Source organism: Caretta caretta, chromosome 1 (assembly GCF_965140235.1).
Source record: "Caretta caretta isolate rCarCar2 chromosome 1, rCarCar1.hap1, whole genome shotgun sequence".
NCBI lineage: Eukaryota > Metazoa > Chordata > Testudines > Cheloniidae > Caretta > Caretta caretta.
Window position 1 is genome coordinate 220,279,675 of NC_134206.1, and position 16,588 is coordinate 220,296,262.

A 16,588-nucleotide genomic window follows, 5' to 3' on the forward strand; every position below is an offset into this window, starting at 1 on the left:
CCAAACTTACGGTTTCAGATCTATTTTTACAAGTAGAGAGTGGGATGACTTGAGAGAGCAAGTTAAAAATATCACATGGGGGAAAGAAGATCACATGGAGTGAGGAGATAAAGTGAAAATAAAACGCTGCTGCTTTCTTTCTTTCTTTTTAGCATCTGTGTGAAGTGTTTGTCTTTCACTGAGTTTCATGTTTACACAATTATATTGACATCTCCTGTCCTCCAAAATTGAATTTCAGGTTTAAATCTGTGAACCATTCCCTCTATCACACAGCAAATCAGTGTCTGAAAAGTGTCTGTGAAGCACTTAGAAAATACAAGATGTGCAACTTTCTAATAATTTGGATTATAATACACCTTGCTCTATAAGGTCTCATGCCCTAGCATGACAGGATTTGACCTCAGAAAAAAACAACTAAATAGAAGAGTGAATTCAATAAACCACATGAATGGAACATTACATTATAGATTTCAAACTCACAGGAGTCGGGCAATTGAGATTTAAGGTTCCTATGGCAACCCAAACTCCCCTCTGTGCATGTACCGTACGCACTATGCTTGTCTTTTCTTACAAGACTGACCGATACGGGGCAATGGGACATACTACTGGGCAAACGTGTTAATAATGAAAAACCAGTAACTGTTCTTCTTTGAGATGTGTTGCTCAGGACCATTCCATTCTAAGTGTGCATGCACCCACGTGCGCGGCCATCAGAGATTTTTGCCTTGACGGTACCCGTAGGGCCGGCTGTGGCGCCCTCTGGAGTGCTGCACTGATTCTGCGCTATATCAGCCCTATGCCCTCTCAGTTCCTTCTTGCCGACAACTCCGACAGAGGGGCAGGTAATGGAATGGACATGAGCAACACATTTCGAAGAACAGCAGTTATGAAAGGTAGGTAACAGTTTTTTCTTCTTCGAGTGCTTGTTCATGTCACTTCCATTCTAGGTGACTCACAAGCAGAATCAATGGAGGTGGGCTCAGAGTTCACAGTCTTGCAGCACTGCTCTGCTGAAGTCAGCATTGTCTCAAGCCTGCTGGGTCAGCGCGTAGTATGACATGAACGTGTCGATGGACAACCAGGTTGCAGCCCGACAGATCTCTTGGATCGGCGCCTGCGCCAGGAAGGCAGCTGATGATGCCTGCACTCTAGTTGAATGAGCCATCATGATCGCTGGCGAGGGCACCCTTGCCAGCTCGTATCAGTAGCGGATGCAGGCCGTGATCCAAGATGAGATTCTCTGGGCTGACACTGGGTAACTTTTCATCCTGTCATCTACAGCAACGAACAACTCTGCTGACTGACAGAAAGGCTTTGTTCTATCAATGTAGAAGGCCAGCACCCATCTGACGTCCAAGGTATGCAGGTATGTGCCTCTGCACCAGGCACACTAGGTGTGGGGCAGGCAGGATCCAAGTGTGGAGGGGCTCAGTTTGGGGGGATCCAGGTGTGAGGTGAGAGGATTCTGTGTGGGACAATCTGGGTGCAGGCAGCTCAGTGGGGGAATCTAGGTGTGGTGGGATCTGGATGCACAGAGGCTCGTTGAGGGTGTGGTTCCAGGTGCAGGGGCAATGGGACGCTGCAGGGGCTTCCAGGTGAAGGTAGTTGGGGCTCAGTGGAGGGTGTGGGGGGTCTCAGCTGGGGAGTCTGGGGGAGTGGGCCTTGGTGGAGTGGAGGGTCTGAGTGCAGCTAGTTGGGGGTCAGTAGTGTGGGTGTCTGGATGTGGGGCTCATCAGGGTGGAGGTTTGAGTGCAGGGAGGCTCCAGATGCAGGGGTTGAGGTTCAGTAGGGTGAGGTTTGGGTATGGAGGGCTAGGGGGGTTCTGGGTCTATGGGGTGAGGCTTGGCAGGGGTGTTTGAGTATGAGAGGTCTGGATGCACGGGGGTTGGGAGGATGGGGGAGCAGCTCCTGTACAGTGACCCCTCCCCCCACAGCTGAGGAGTGATGGGGGGCAAGAAGCAGGGGAGGATGCTGAGCTTCCTGTAGCTGGGGTGGGGTCTGACACAGCCACAGCCACTCCTTGCACGGGAAGAGGAAGTCGCATCCTCTCCTGCTTCCAGCCCAGCCGACTAGCAGCTGATCCTGGCTCAGGGCAGGAGCCACTGGCTGAGGTGTCTAGTCCCGTTGTGATTTACCTCTCCACCGCTGCTCCAGATGCCTGAAACAATATACCTGCGCTGCTAGGGAGTGTTGTGTGACTGCTCTTGCAGCTTCCCTGTCAGAAAGTCATTTTTCTGCGGGGAAGCAAAGAAATCTGTGGGGGACATAGCATCATACCATCCCCTCCATAACCTTGTCAAGCTCAGTCTTGAAACAAGTTAGGTATTTTCCCCCCCACTACTCTCCTTGCAAGGCTGTTCCAGAACTTCATTCCTCTGATGGTTAAAAGCCTTCATCTAACTTCAAGCCTAAACTAATTGATGACCAGTTTATATCCATTTGTTCTTGTGCCCACACTGGCCTGTAACTTTAAATAACTTCTCTCCCTCCCTGATGTTTATCCCTCTGATGTATTTGTAGAGAGCAATCCTATCTCCCTCCTTTGTTTCATTAGGCTAAACAAGCCAAGCTCTTTAATTCTCTTCTCATAAGGCAGATTTTCCATTCCTCTGATCATCCTAGTAGCCCTTCTCTGCACCTGTTCAATTTATTAAACATGGGAGACAAGAATGCTCACAGTATTCCAGATTTCCAGCTAGGGTCTGCCTCAAAGCCTACTGAAGTCATTAAGAGTCTTTCTATTCACTTCAGTGGGCTTTGTATCAGGCGAGAACTGAGGTTAGCAAAGAGTTACAGAATACAGTCCAGTGACGCAGCGTGTGATTGTGTACTGAAAGGTCCTATTTCATCACATCTATGCCAGGGCTAGAGTTAAGCCTGCCATAACAAGACGAACTCTGAATTTATTGGTTTATAAAGATTTAAATTATCAGGTTTAACACTGAATTAATGTGTGTGTGTTGAGTTGGTGTTAAGGGAATATTACTGCTTTGCAATTGTTTTTCATAATCTTCTTTTCTCCGACCCTACCAAGCAACAGCAATGACTGACAGCAGGATGACCCCATCTACACCACAAAGAAAGCAGGAGGCAAAAGAACTGAATCAGAGCTAATATGGAAGTGTCAGCCTCCCCACTTCAGTGTGAGATATTCAAAGCTGTATAACAATGGCAAGGTAGTGCACTCCCCAAGGGGAAGGAGTATGTTTGGATGTAGAAAGGTACCAGAGAAAACCACAGCAGACAGAAATACTGGTAAGCAGTTTTCCTTTGTCATCAGTCATTCCCTTCCTATTCTGCCTAGCAACATCAATGAATGACATATGTATTAAGCAGAGACTCATGGGGAGTGTGTTTGTGAGGTGAGAGCGTTGTGTGTTAAAAAGCTGCTTGAATCCCTTTCTGACCTACAGTAGCAGTCAGGTCCAATGGGTTGCGCCAAACAGAAGGTGTGGAGGTGACCAAGTGGGAACAACAGGAAGAAAATATGGCCCAAAGATGGAACATAAGAAAACTCAAATGTTAGCTGGCATTGAGGAAGCCTAAGGGGTTGTAGTTGCCCTTGCCTGAAATTAATGAACATTCTCTTTTCCCCTAGAGGTAGCTGACCTCTCTTTCCCCTGTAGGTAAACCAGACAAAGTGAGTGGAGATAGCTCTCCACCCAGAAGAGGCTTGAACAGGTGCTCACTTGTCTGTTCAGAGCTCTGCTCTCTAGTCTGGTAAGAAAACGATGGTTCTGAAGCAGAGGTCCCCAAGCTGGCTGGGCGAGGCGAATTGCTTGGAGTTCCGGGAGGCTGACGCTGAGATTGTGTTCCCAAGAGGAGTGGAAACCCTGGATGGGAAGATGACCATCCCAAGATACTAGCAATAATCAGGACACACAGATTGGGTTGCAGGGAGGAAAAAGCTGCAACAGCTGTTGCAACATGGGGTGAATGGCACCACTATGCAAGAGGCGCTCAATACCAAGAGAAGGAATATTTGGCAGAAGAGAGGGAATTTTCTGGAGAGGATAGAGAGGTGTTGAAAGAGGACCCTGACTGGGACAGAGGAAGAAAAATGAGACATAGCAAGTGATCCCTGAGTCTCCTAGCAGGGACGAATATGGGATTTCTACCATATGATTATACCAGATACTGTAGTCCTTGTCCACTCACCACAAGCATTTTAGCAGGGAGGCCTGAGGAAGAGAAGGCAGGTCCCAGCCTAGGATGAGAAGAGTCAGATGCAGAGAGGGAAATGAGGTGCAGGCCTGAGGAAAAGGGGCCACAGATTTCCAAATGCGGCCTAGATAAAGCCCTGTAAATCCTGTCTAAGAAGACTGGTCCCCAGAAGGGATGAAAGAGGAAGGCAGACCCATTTCCCCTGAGAAAGTTACAGCAATGGAGAAGGCAGAAGTTTTCCCTTTGTGTGCAGAGGGGAATGATGCAAGCCATACTGATGGAGGCAGCACCAGCGGAAACACCACCAGAGGGAAAGGAGCTGCTTAAAGCATTCTGGAGAAGGGGCTGAGGCTGAGAAGGCCAGAGGACGTCTACAGAAAGAGATGTGCCCATTATAGCAGGGCTTCCCTGACTCACTGGGAGCCAGGAAGCATCAAGGAGCTGCAGCATCATCTTCTTTCTTGCCACTATTTGGGGTCAGTGACTTCTATAACCTTCTTCCAAAACTCATGATCATATGACAGGCTGCCATATAGATTGGTCTCTCTGAGGTCCACTGATATCCGGTCTGTGTACCGAGTCTTCGGTCTTCCTCTTGGTCATCTTCTGTCCACAGTCATCGCAAGTGCCATCCGACTGATGTAGCTCTCTGGTCTCCACTGGATATTGGCCATACCCACATAGCCTAGACTCACTCGACTTGTCTTCAGTTGGAGCAACCTGCATTAGGCCCCTTAGAACCTCATTTTGTTTCCTATCATGGAGAGTCCAACCATTTGACCATCTCAGCATCTTCATTTCTGTGGTGGAGAGCAGCCTGATTTCCTTTATTGTGGTTGGCATGTTTGTTCTGTACATTAAGATGGGTCGAATGACAATTTTATGCACTCTACCTTTTACCTGTATTGGCATCTTTTTATCAGAGAACTGGGTTCAGCTTCCACATTTGCTCCACACAGCTTTAATACGATGCTGGGCATCACTCAGAAGGGCACTGATCTAAGGTATTTAAATTTTTTCACTCTTCTAAGTTCTCTGACTGTGATAACCTTTTATGGTAAGTCCTCCTCCCTCAGTTATCCTAGCCTCATCTTACTCATGTTCACTCTTGGCCCAACCCACTCAAAACTATTTTGCCACTGCTCCAAGTTGGCTGGCAGGGTTTCACAGTCTTCCACTGATGACTTACTGCTAAGTGCGAACAGCATGTTCCGAGGCAACTCCCTTTGTGTATTCTCACGTATCACATCCATGACAACTGTAAGCAAAAAGGGGCTGAACACTGACCCCTGATGCAGGCCAGTGTGCACTGGAAATTCTCTCTTGTAGCTCCATTTAGTTTGGGCTATGGTAGTCATTCTGTCATACGTACCCCGGATAGGACAGACATATCCTTCTGGCGCTCCTCTCTCATAAATTGCACTAAACTAGTTCTGTTGGTACATGCCCATACAGCTTTTTCAGGTCCACAAAAACCACGCAGTTGCCATCTCTTTTTTCTCTGAACTTCTCTATGAGGATTCATAGCGCAAATATGGCATCAAATGTGCTCCTTCCTGGCATGAATCCATACTGACCCTTCCAAATGTCAACCATTCTGTGCAGATGCTTTTCAATAAACTTCTCCCACACTTTCAGACATAAGCCATCAGCTTAACTGGGTAATAATTAGCACACAGTGAACTAGCTCCTTTATGTTTAAAAATAGGCACCACAAAGCTTTACGCCATTCACATGGCATTTTTTTCTTAAGAATATAACTGAACTTATAAGACATGTAATGCCTTCCCTTCCCAATGACTTCAGAGCACCCACTGGTACTTCATCGGGCCCAAGTGCTTTTCTCCTTTTTCATTTTCCTAAGTGCCTCTGGAACCCTTGTCTTGTGTATGTAATCTGTCATGCTCTGGTTTGGTTTACATGTTCTTAATTCCTCCCTTGGATTCTTCTGATTCATCACTCTTTCAAAATAATCACACCGAACTTTGCTGATTGAGTCAACATTCATTTGCAATATACCACATTCATTTGTAATATAAGCAAACACATTCACATCCTTTGTCATTTTCTCTCTTGCCTTGGCAAGTCTATCAATGGTATTCTCTCCTTCATGTCCTCCCCTACTTGATTACAGAGGAGGCCATATTTTTAGCTGTTGCAACACTTCCTTTGGACTCCTTTTTTGCCTCTGTATGTGCCATCTTATCACAGCTCAAACCAATAGCCTGCCATTTTTGGAAAATTATATTTTTTCCCCTTCAACGGATTCTTGAACTTGAGGATTCCACCACCAAGTTTCCCTTCTTATCCTTTTTGGCACCGGTTTCATCGCTCCTCAGACTTCATGTACTGTTTCCAGAAAAGAGGACTTGAGTTTGGACCAACTGTCCTCCACACCTCCCTATGTGTCGTCAAGAAATCTACACATTATTCCTGGTTTGAAGTGTTTTTAATTCCTGTCTTTTCATTTCCTCAACCTTGTCCTTTCTGGTGCCCAGAGGTTACGGAGCTTCCAAGGTCTCTGCATTCTGAAGGCAGAAAGGCAAGGTCTGTGCTGTCTCCCAATGCACTCATAGGGTGTTACCTTACAATAGATTATTCATGATCGGTCTTTTCTTATTAAAGGGAAATAGATTTCAGTCTTGTTTCCTCTAATTTTTCCCACGCATGTGTGGAATGAATTTTGTTATGTGAGCCAACATGGAGGTGATGTGTCACACATAACCTCCATATTGTTGCACATAACAAAATTCAAGTGCTGGGGGTAGGGCTGGGGGGTTTGGAGTGTGGGAGGCGGGCTCAGGATTGGGATGTGGTGGGGGATGCGGACTCTGGGGTGGGACTGGGGATGAGAGGTTTGGGGTGTAGGCTTCCCAGGGGCTAAGGCAGGGAGAGAGGACTCCCCACAGCAGCACCTGGTCTGGGTGGGGGAAGAGGCGCCTTTCCCCCGGCTGCGGCAGGTCCGTGTTGGGGCTGGCAGGGAGAGGTGCCTCTCCCTGGCGTGGCAGATTTGGGGCTAGGGGAGAGGCATCTCTCCCCGCTGCAGCCCTGAGCCCCTGCGCGGGGCTTAATAAGCGGTCGCACAGCTTAGAGGGAACTTAGGTCTTGTGTCCTTTATTGGCATAAGTTATGATATGGATTTCCCTCTTCTGAAAGTGTGTGTTTATGATCACTAAGCCAAGTGCCAGACAAGTCTGTAGGGCCATTTCTCCGCCCACCCCCCCACCACTCCCCATGAGTTTCTGGTTCCAATGTCATGGTCTCCGTGGACTATTTCATATCCAGCCTTTGCAGTTATTTTAGATCTGTTCTGATAATTATCTTCTCGTTGGATGGTATATGTCCAATAAGGCACAACAACTCACCAAAAAACCTCCTCTTTTAAACCTCTCATACCTGTGATGCATAGTCACTCACTATATGGATCTTACCTCTTCCCAGCACATTTTAACACATCATTTGGCCCAAACTTCGGGTAACCTCTATCACATGACTCTGCAAGGTTTCATCCAGAATAACTCCAACACTGTTTGGGGGAAGGGGGAGCGGTGTTGGAATTCCCTGAGTAGTAGATTTTGTAATCCTCCTCCAGCACCTTGGCATTTCAACCTTTCCATTTGGTCTCTTGTACACATTTACTCTTCTTCTCTTTAGGATCTCAGATAGCTCCTCCTTCTTCCAGTCAGTGTGTATGTCTGCCTCCACATCTGAGCTTACTCCGATTACTCACTTGCTTCTTTACCTTCAGCGGCCCTTGCCCAGTTACAACAGTCAGGCAAGCGTGTTATACATTGTTTGCGGGGAACGCCCTATCCCTCTGGGATAGTTGTGACGTGGCCACCAGTTCACAGGAGTATTATCTGTTGGATGGGCTTTACAGGTTAGCTGTTCAAATTGGATTTTCCCCTCTCCTGAGTGAGCTGCCTGCCAAAGCTGACAAGCCCCAGCAAGACTTATTTTTAGACATTCTTTATTTGGCTTGACATCCGCATCATAGGGCCTAAGTGGTCTTTTATAGTGGTATCTGCACCACCAACTACTTCATCCCACCTTACTGAGAGATGCTAACAGTTGGTCTGCAACTGCTTTATTGAATATTCGCAGCTGTCCAGCATATCTGCAGGAAGTTCCCCTATCCACCACCCAGGGATGTGCCTTATTGGAGTTGGTCGCTTCTACACAAAGAGCTGCAAGTCTAATATAAATGCCTCAGACAGTGAGGGGCTGGAGGTATTTGAATAGGAGACCCAGCTGTCTGAGTGTAAGGGAGACAGGTCTCAATCTCAGAAACAGAACCCACTCTCCAAGCTAAAAAAGGTTTGATGTCTGGTTCCATCTGAGAAACAGAGGTGGATGGAGGAGATATGCGACTAGATCCCTGGGTGATCCCTGCAGCGCTGGATTCTTCACCCCCAGATGCAGGTTCTTCCCCTGCCTTTTAATTCTCTTCTCACCAAGTCCTTCATTTTTCCTCTTCTGAGAGCTGACATTTCCAGGAGGCAGAGGTAAAGAGGAAGGCCCAGACCCTTTAAGGCATTTAGGCACCTAACTCCCATTGATTAGGAGGTAGGTGCCTAAATACCTTTGAGGATCTGGGCCAAAATGGGCAAGCTGAGGTTTATGTACCAGCACTGACTAAAGTTGGCATGCCTCCTTTTTTCCTGGTTGGTGGAGCTATAACTGCACCACTGCTGTTGGTCATTGCTGTTGCCAGTAAGAAAGCAATATATATATATTTGACCTAGCAATGCGGTGGATGCATTTGTCTGCACCCACACATCATTGCTAGCACGGTATGTTATAAAACAATGGCCTTGGGAATATCGTCATGTCTCCTGCGAGTGCCTGGATCTGATGACTATAACAGCTTATTAATTTCCCCCGGCATAGTTCTCCATGGGTGGTGGGTCTAAAAGGCCAGGGGATGCTAAGCCGCTGCCTTTGGAGGGTGCCCCAGTCGTGACCCCATTCATGCTCTGCCCCGAGGTCCTGCTCCCACTTGTCCTCTTCCTCCCCAAGGCCCCTTCTACCCTCTGCCTCTTCCCATCCCTGCTCTGCCTGCATGGGGCCCTTGGGGGAGGGGGTGAAGAGGCATGTGCGAGTGGTGAGTGGCCGGAGGGTGGGGGCAAGCAGGGTCAGGGGTGGAGCGTGGGCAGGGCTTTGGGCAAGGAGGCTGAGTGGGGATGAGCCTTGGGGCAGGGCTATGGTCTGTGCGTGCCCAGCCTCCCCAAATGGAGGATTCGCATGCCACCCAGGCAGTTCTCCTTGAGATACATGAGGTTTTAGTGCTGAAGATTTCTGGTTTGATCTGCGCTGAAGACCACAGTATTCCTATGTAATATATGCTACCAAGGTTCATTATGGGTGGGATTTTCAAAAGCACACACCACGGCCTGCTGCTGCTCCAGTGGAAATCAGTGGGGGTTTCAACGCTGATTTTAGGGGTAGGACAGCACTGAGTGCTTTGAAGAATCCCGCCCCAGCTATACATATGTCCAGAGCTAATATGTTCTTTTTTTCAAACTGATGCTCTTAACTTTCTCACACTAGAGGTTTTTATTCCCCCCAGTTTTTAAACCTATCTAAATTTCACTTGACCTACAGGAAAAGGAAGACAGAACTTTCAAGAATAAAGGATGTGACGGTATCTTTCAAGAGGTTTTGCTTTAAACAAAAAACTCTATTCATTAAAAAAGAAGCTGCTAGTCAGTGTCTGGGACAGGAGTAGACCGCCTTCAAAAAGGCCTGGGGTGTATTCTGCTCATGCTGGTGACCCCGAATATCTGTGTTGCCTTCACAGCATGTCTAGTTAGTGTTGCAGCTTGCTCTTAGGTGAAGGGGCTAAAAGGAACATTGCTGGAGATGTGTGTGCACTCGAATGAAGAAAATTCATCTCCAGGTTTTGCAGACTAAAGTTACTGGTACAGAAGTTACAAAATTTGCAGTCTTAAGGAAGGATCATGGAAATGTTGGGCTGAAAGGGCCTCGAAAGGTCACCTAGTCCATTTGCACATGCAGATGCAGGGCTCAGTATACCTAGGCCATCCCCGACAGGTGTTTTTCTAGACTATTGTAAAAAACCTCCAATGCCAGAGATTCCACAACCTCCTTAGGTAACCTGTTCTAGTGCTTAACTATCCTGATAGTTAAAAAGATTTTCCTAATATGTAATCTAAATCTCCTTTGCTGCAAACTAAATTGATTACTTCCTGTCCTACCCTCAGTGAACATGGAGAAAAAATGGTCCATAACTGTTGTCCTTCGAGATGTGTTGCTCATTTCCTTTCCAGGTTAGGTATGTGCGTGCTGCACATTTTCCCCTTGTGCCAGTATACAGGGCACTACAGGCCCTGCACCCTCTGTTCCTTCTTGCTGGCTAACTTCAACAGGTGGGTCATGGAATGGACATGAGCAACACATCTTGAAGAACAACAGTTACGGAAATGTTAGTAACCGTTTTTTCTTGTTCAAGTGCTTGCTTATGTCCGTTCCACATAAGGGGACTCAGAAACAGTACATCAGGAGGTGGGCTCAGAGTTCATGGACATGCAGATTGCAACAGTGCTCTCCCAAACCTGGTGTCATCTCGAGCCGGTTGGGTGACAGCATAGTGGGAGAAGAAGGTATGCACTGATGACCAAGTTGGGGCTCTGCAGATGTCTTGGATCAGGACCTGGGTCAGAAACAGTGCTGAAGAGGCCTGAGCTCTCGTGGACTGAGGAGTCAAGACAGCAGGAGGTGGAACATTCACCTGTTCATAGCATCCTGGGTTATCCAGGATAAGATTATCTGGGCTGAAACCGGTAGGCCTTTCATCCTCTCTGCTACTGCCACAGAGTTGCCTGGATGCTGTTTGGCTTGACCAATGCCCTTGAAACATTTAGTAAATGACATGTTCAAGGATATCCTGGACCAATACACGATTATCTACCACAATTACATGCTGGAATTTTCTGAGAATCCAGAGCAGCACTACCATCATGTTGGGTGTGTCCTGGGGAGGCTACGGAAGCATGGGTTGTATGCCAAACTGAAAAAGTACACCTTTGAACAGGCCACCATTGAATTGTTGGGGACATCATCTCCCCAGAGGGAATCCAGATGGATCCACAGAAGGTGGAAGCCATCCATAACTGGACAACACCCTGGACTCTCTGGGAACTTCAGTGGCTCCTGGACTTTGTGAATTTTTACAGGAGCTTCATTGCCAACTTCTCCTGATGAATAACTCCTCTGACCTCCCTCCTCTGCAAAGCCATGTAATTCACTTGGTCACCTGAAGCCCAGCTAGCTTTTGACTAGCTAAAGGTTACCTTCATTTTAAGGAACTGTTCGCCATAAAAAAAGACCTTTGCAGAATGGTGTCACCACTTGGATAGGGCTCGGCGCTCAGTACGGGTCTTCACCAACCATAAGAACCTCAAGTACCTCCGCAAAGCCTGAGTGTTGAACCAGAGGCAGCTAAGGTGTGTCTTGTTTTTTTCTTGGTTTGAGTTCACAATTACCTACCACCCAGGAAAGCAAAATGGGAAAGCCAATGCTCTATCATGGAATCGAAAATATTACTGGGGAAGTGAAGAACTGACTTCTGAACACCCCTACCTCTTCAAGCCTGGTAACTTTGCCAGAGCCACGATCCTGCGAGACCTGCTTTCTCTCATCTGGTCCTCCCCGAAGAAAGACCCGCTGGCCCAAGGGGCACTGCTCCTGCCATTGGGAGCTAAGAGGTACCATTCCATGACAGATGGGGGGTAATGTACTTCAACAAACACATATATGTGCTCCATGGTGCCCCTGACTGGAGGTGCTACAGCAGTGCCATGATGCTCCATTGGTGGGTCACCTTGGCCACTGGAAGATCTCTCACATGGTTGCCCATTTTTTCTGGCAGCCCCGCATGCTGGTCAAGGCCCAAGAATATGTAGATTCCTGCAAGTGCTGTGCACGTACCAAGACACTCTGAACCCGACCTAAGCCAGACTCTGTATAGGTCCTTCCCACCTGTATAGGATATGTTAGACACATCTAATTTTCCTGGAGAGAAAACGTTTGGTTTTTTTTTTTTTTTTGCTGGACTCTAAAAATCTATTGTCATTTTACTGTAATTTCTTTTTTCTGGAGACCACTCGAGTCAATATTCAGTGTGAAATACTTTCATTCTTGGTTCCAAATGAAGAGAATCATGCTGATTTATGGTGCAATTCCTTGTCACTTATGGAATCTGGAGGATTTCCAGGACAAGCTGTAATAACCTGGATTCTTCCTTTCTCTTTTCCATTCATTACAGTGCCCATATTGGAAAGGGACTGTGCAGTTGTTTGGCTGGCATTAGGAATACATCCTCCCATCTCTGCCAATAAGGAGTAATCAGAAATACTTCCCTTAACACGGCTGCTAAAATGACTAGAGATGGGGCAGGACCACACACCATTTCCTGGGGTGTATTGCGGTACCTATTAGTAACCACTGAAGGAGGGAAACAAACAAGCCTATTTCCCATTGTGACAAAGTCATAATGAGTGGACAAGAGATGTCCACACCCAAAATCATTTCTACATCACACATGCTGGGATCAGCTCCATAAATTCTGGGAAGACTCCTGCATATTTAACACCACAGGATCAGTAATATCTTGTGTTGAACAAAGAACTGAAGGAAAAAAATTTTCCCCAGGTGTCCCTGCTTAGTAGCCACAGGCCTCTATATAGCAACATATACTAAATTAGCTGTTCCAGGGGGTCACATGGAATTTCTGATATTTCCCCTGACCCTAAAAATATCTCAGATCTAAGGTAGACCTAAAACTTCCTGTCTTTTTTTTTTCTCTGCTGAGTCTCCAGCTTGTGAAACATAAAAGGGAAGCTATACTAGACCACCTTTGAGCAGAAAAATACATGTAGTTCTGCTATAAGAACCTGAGAGAAATGGAGTCTAACACCAATGTTTCAGAAGGGAGAAAACATTTTCAAAGGGAGCAGCATTGTCCAGTGGTTAAAACACAAGACAGAGAGACAGAAAAACCATGCCTTATAGTGATTGATGCAAGGAGCTCGATCTAGTTCGCTTAAGAGTATTAAGGGGTGACCTGATCATAGTCTACAATTACCTACATAGAAAACACATATTTGATAATGGGCTTCTCAATTTAACAGACAGAGGTATAATATGACCCAGTAGCTTGAAGTTGAACCTAGACACATTCAGACTGAAAGTAAGGCGTAGATTTTTAACAGGGAGGGTCATTAACCACTGGAACAATTTATAGAGGGTTTTGGTAGATCTTCATCACTGGAAATTTGAAAATCTAGATTGGATTGATTTTATTTTTAATGATATGCTCCAGTTCAAAAGGAATTCTTCTAGGGAAGTTCTATGGCCTATGTTTTACAGGAGGTCAGACTAGAGGATCACAATGGTCCCTTTCTGGCCTTGAAATATATGCATCCATGAAAAAACAGAAGTCTGGGTTCTTTTGTCCGTGAGTCAGTGATTTACTGTGTAACCCTGGGGCAAGTTGTGAGGAAAAAGGTAAATTAAGAGGATAAAAGAATATTGCGGCCTCATTTCCACTATAGCTGATCCCTGACAGCTTTCTTATTTTTTAAGATAATACAGCTACTTGACACTTGAATAGTGTAAACTGCTGCTATCCCTGGACGCCTGAAATGATCTGTTATTCTCTCTCTGTTTCACTTAATTGTTCCGTTCACAGAGGGGGCTGGGGGAGCTTGTTTTCCAAACAAACTTTCCCCTCCAGAGACAGGAAACATGTTGACCAAGGAATCTCCCATCCACAAAAATGATATTTTGTTCAAGACTGCCATCCATCCATCCAAATACATAAAGACTGAAGGAACTGTCTGTCATAATGACCTGTTCTCTGCTAGTCACCCATACATGCTGTTTTCATAGAGAAATCTCTGGTACTATATCTGCTCACTCTTTAAAAAAACCCCAAAACCTGAAAGTGGTTTAAGCTGGCCTCAAAAGCCACTCAGTCAGAAAAATTCTGTTCTAAGGTCACTGCCTGATTTATTATTTAATAAAACAAAAACCAAGAAAAACCAGGCAAATGCTGTTAGAAGAAACTATGGGCCAGATCAGCATCAGAAGAAGCCTATGCTGCATCAGCCAGAAGTCCCAAATTTGAAACCCTTGTATCTCCTATTTATGCCAAGCACAGCTGTAGATATCCGCTATTAGACGAAGATCACACTGTTTAAAAAAGTGAGCTTTACATGTAAATCCAGATGATCTTGTATGTAAGTGAAACCACAGCACTGGTTCCAAGGAACAAATGACAGAAAAGCACAGTCAGGCCTTGTATACGCTAGACTTATTTTCCTCAAATTTCCTGCCGTGGCTGCCGCCAGCAGTTCAGCTTCACCAGTGGTAACGCGAAGTGCAGACAATATGCTGGTGCTGCTGGGGTTCCAATCAACTGTGTCAAAGACCTGCTTTGACCATGGAAGATGGCACATTGGTTAAACCACTGGCTGGTCTACACTAGTGCTTCCCCTGGGGCCACCGCTAGTTCAGCTATAGAGATGGTAGGGAATTTTAGTTAAGAAGGTACCCCTTAGGCTGGAGGGTTTAGTGAGTTGGAAAAATAACCCAACATTTGATGTGCTCGTGGGACTTACCTGAAGGCAAGCTACTCCTATGCCAACAGCTCCCATTATCAAAAGGTGATCTGCCAGGAACTGTTCCAGTTTTGTAACGCATCCTCCCTGCGAACAAAATCATTGTGTTTACTATGAGGGATAATTCAACGATGTTGACAAGATTTAATCCCCATTTCCTCCCTCTCACACACAGCTTTTATAGTTGTCACAGACAGGAAATAAAAGCTCTTTAGTGTGTATAGAGTTACAGCCTATAGCCTTAAAATCAAGACGAATGATGATGGGGGGAAAAGTCTACATTGACAGTAAAGCCAGGGAGGGTCAGTTCTGTTTGTTGTGAGGTTTTTAACTCTGCAAATGATCAACAGCACACCCAAACTTGAATCCCTTTTGTAAGTCTTGGTCTTGGGATTTGCAGATTACTAGCTGCCTAGTGGTCACAGCACCCTGGTGACTCAACGTGTGCTTTATAGGGAGTTTATTATTTTGTATGGCACTATGTGTGTTTTGTGCTGTTAAAGAATAATCACATGCTAGGCTCTAAGCAAAGCATCTGTATTACAGGTTTGACACTTACCAGGCAGAGGTGGATTTACAGTAAAACACAGGGTGCCCTGGCACAGGGCCCCCCAACGACAGGGGGTCCCAGGTCCGGGCAGCTGCAGGGGCAGAAGCCTGGTCCTGCTGGCTCCTGGGGCTCCTGCTGCAGGCTCCACACCCACCGGCAGCCAAGCTCCCCGCTCCCCAGCCTCTTCCCCGCCTCCTCCCCCGAGCGTGCCACATTCCCGCCCCCCCCGTCCCTCCCAGCGCTTTCCCCACTGCCAAACAGCACTCAGGTCACTCCAGGAGGGAGTGGGAGGAGCAGGGCCGCAGCATGCTTGGGGGAGAAGGTGGGGAAGAGGCGGGGTCAGGGCCTTCGGGAAGGGTTGGGGGCGGGGCAGGGCGGAACAAAGGCAGGGCCCTCGCATTCCCCGTAAACATACACCGCCCCAACCCCCTGCTGTGAGCCGCTCCGAACAGGAGGCTGGGGTGGGGCAGGGAGCTGGGAGCACCCCCACAACCCCAGCCCACACCCCCAGCCCCCTGCCCTGACTCCTGCACCCCCTTCACACACCCCCAGCCATCCCTGACTCCTGCACCTCCGACACATACCCAGCCCCCCCACACCCTCTCACGTTCCCTCCTGCACCCCTTGCACCAAACTGGAGCTGCCCCAGGTAAGCGCTCCACACCCCAAACCCCTGGCCCAGTCCTGAGCCCCCTCCCGCACCCTAACTCCTGGCCAGACCCTGCACGCCAACCCCCAGCCTGCTCCTGCACCCTAACTCCCTCCCAGACGCTGCACCCCCAGCCCTGAGCCTCCTACCACAGCCTAACTCCTGGCCAGACCCTGCACGCCAACCCCCAGCCTGCTCCTGCACCCTAACTCCCTCCCAGACGCTGCACCCCCAGCCCTGAGCCTCTTCCTGCAACCTAACTCCTGGCCAGACCCTGCACTCCAACCCTCAGCCTGCTCCTGCACCCTAACTCCCTCCCAGACGCTGCACCCCCAACCCTGAGCCTCCTACCACAGCCTAACTCCTGGCCAGTCCCCAAACCCCAACTTTTTTACCTTTTTTTTTTTTAATATAAAGAACTTATCTTTCTTATCCAAAGAACTTTACAATAGTTAGCCAACAGTACAAACAATATTTGGAAAGATCATTAAGTGGTCTGCCAAGATCCCCAGCAATTTTCAAGTGGTCTGTGGAAAAATAAGTTAGACTGCAAAAACAATCAAGGTACCTCACTTTATTTTC

General features: G+C 47.3%; 1 protein-coding gene across 6 annotated transcripts in view; it reads right to left on the minus strand.

Annotated features, from left to right (window-relative positions):
• The window catches only part of TSPAN11 (tetraspanin 11), a 193,238-nt gene that overhangs the window by 47,580 nt on the left and 129,070 nt on the right, over window positions 1–16,588 (minus strand). For all 6 annotated transcript variants that reach the window (XM_075120765.1, XM_075120769.1, XM_048823443.2 and 3 more), the window contains one exon: window positions 14,808–14,894. In XM_075120765.1, coding sequence (XP_074976866.1) covers window positions 14,808–14,894 — 87 coding nt within the window. The remainder of the gene's footprint in view (window positions 1–14,807; window positions 14,895–16,588) is intronic.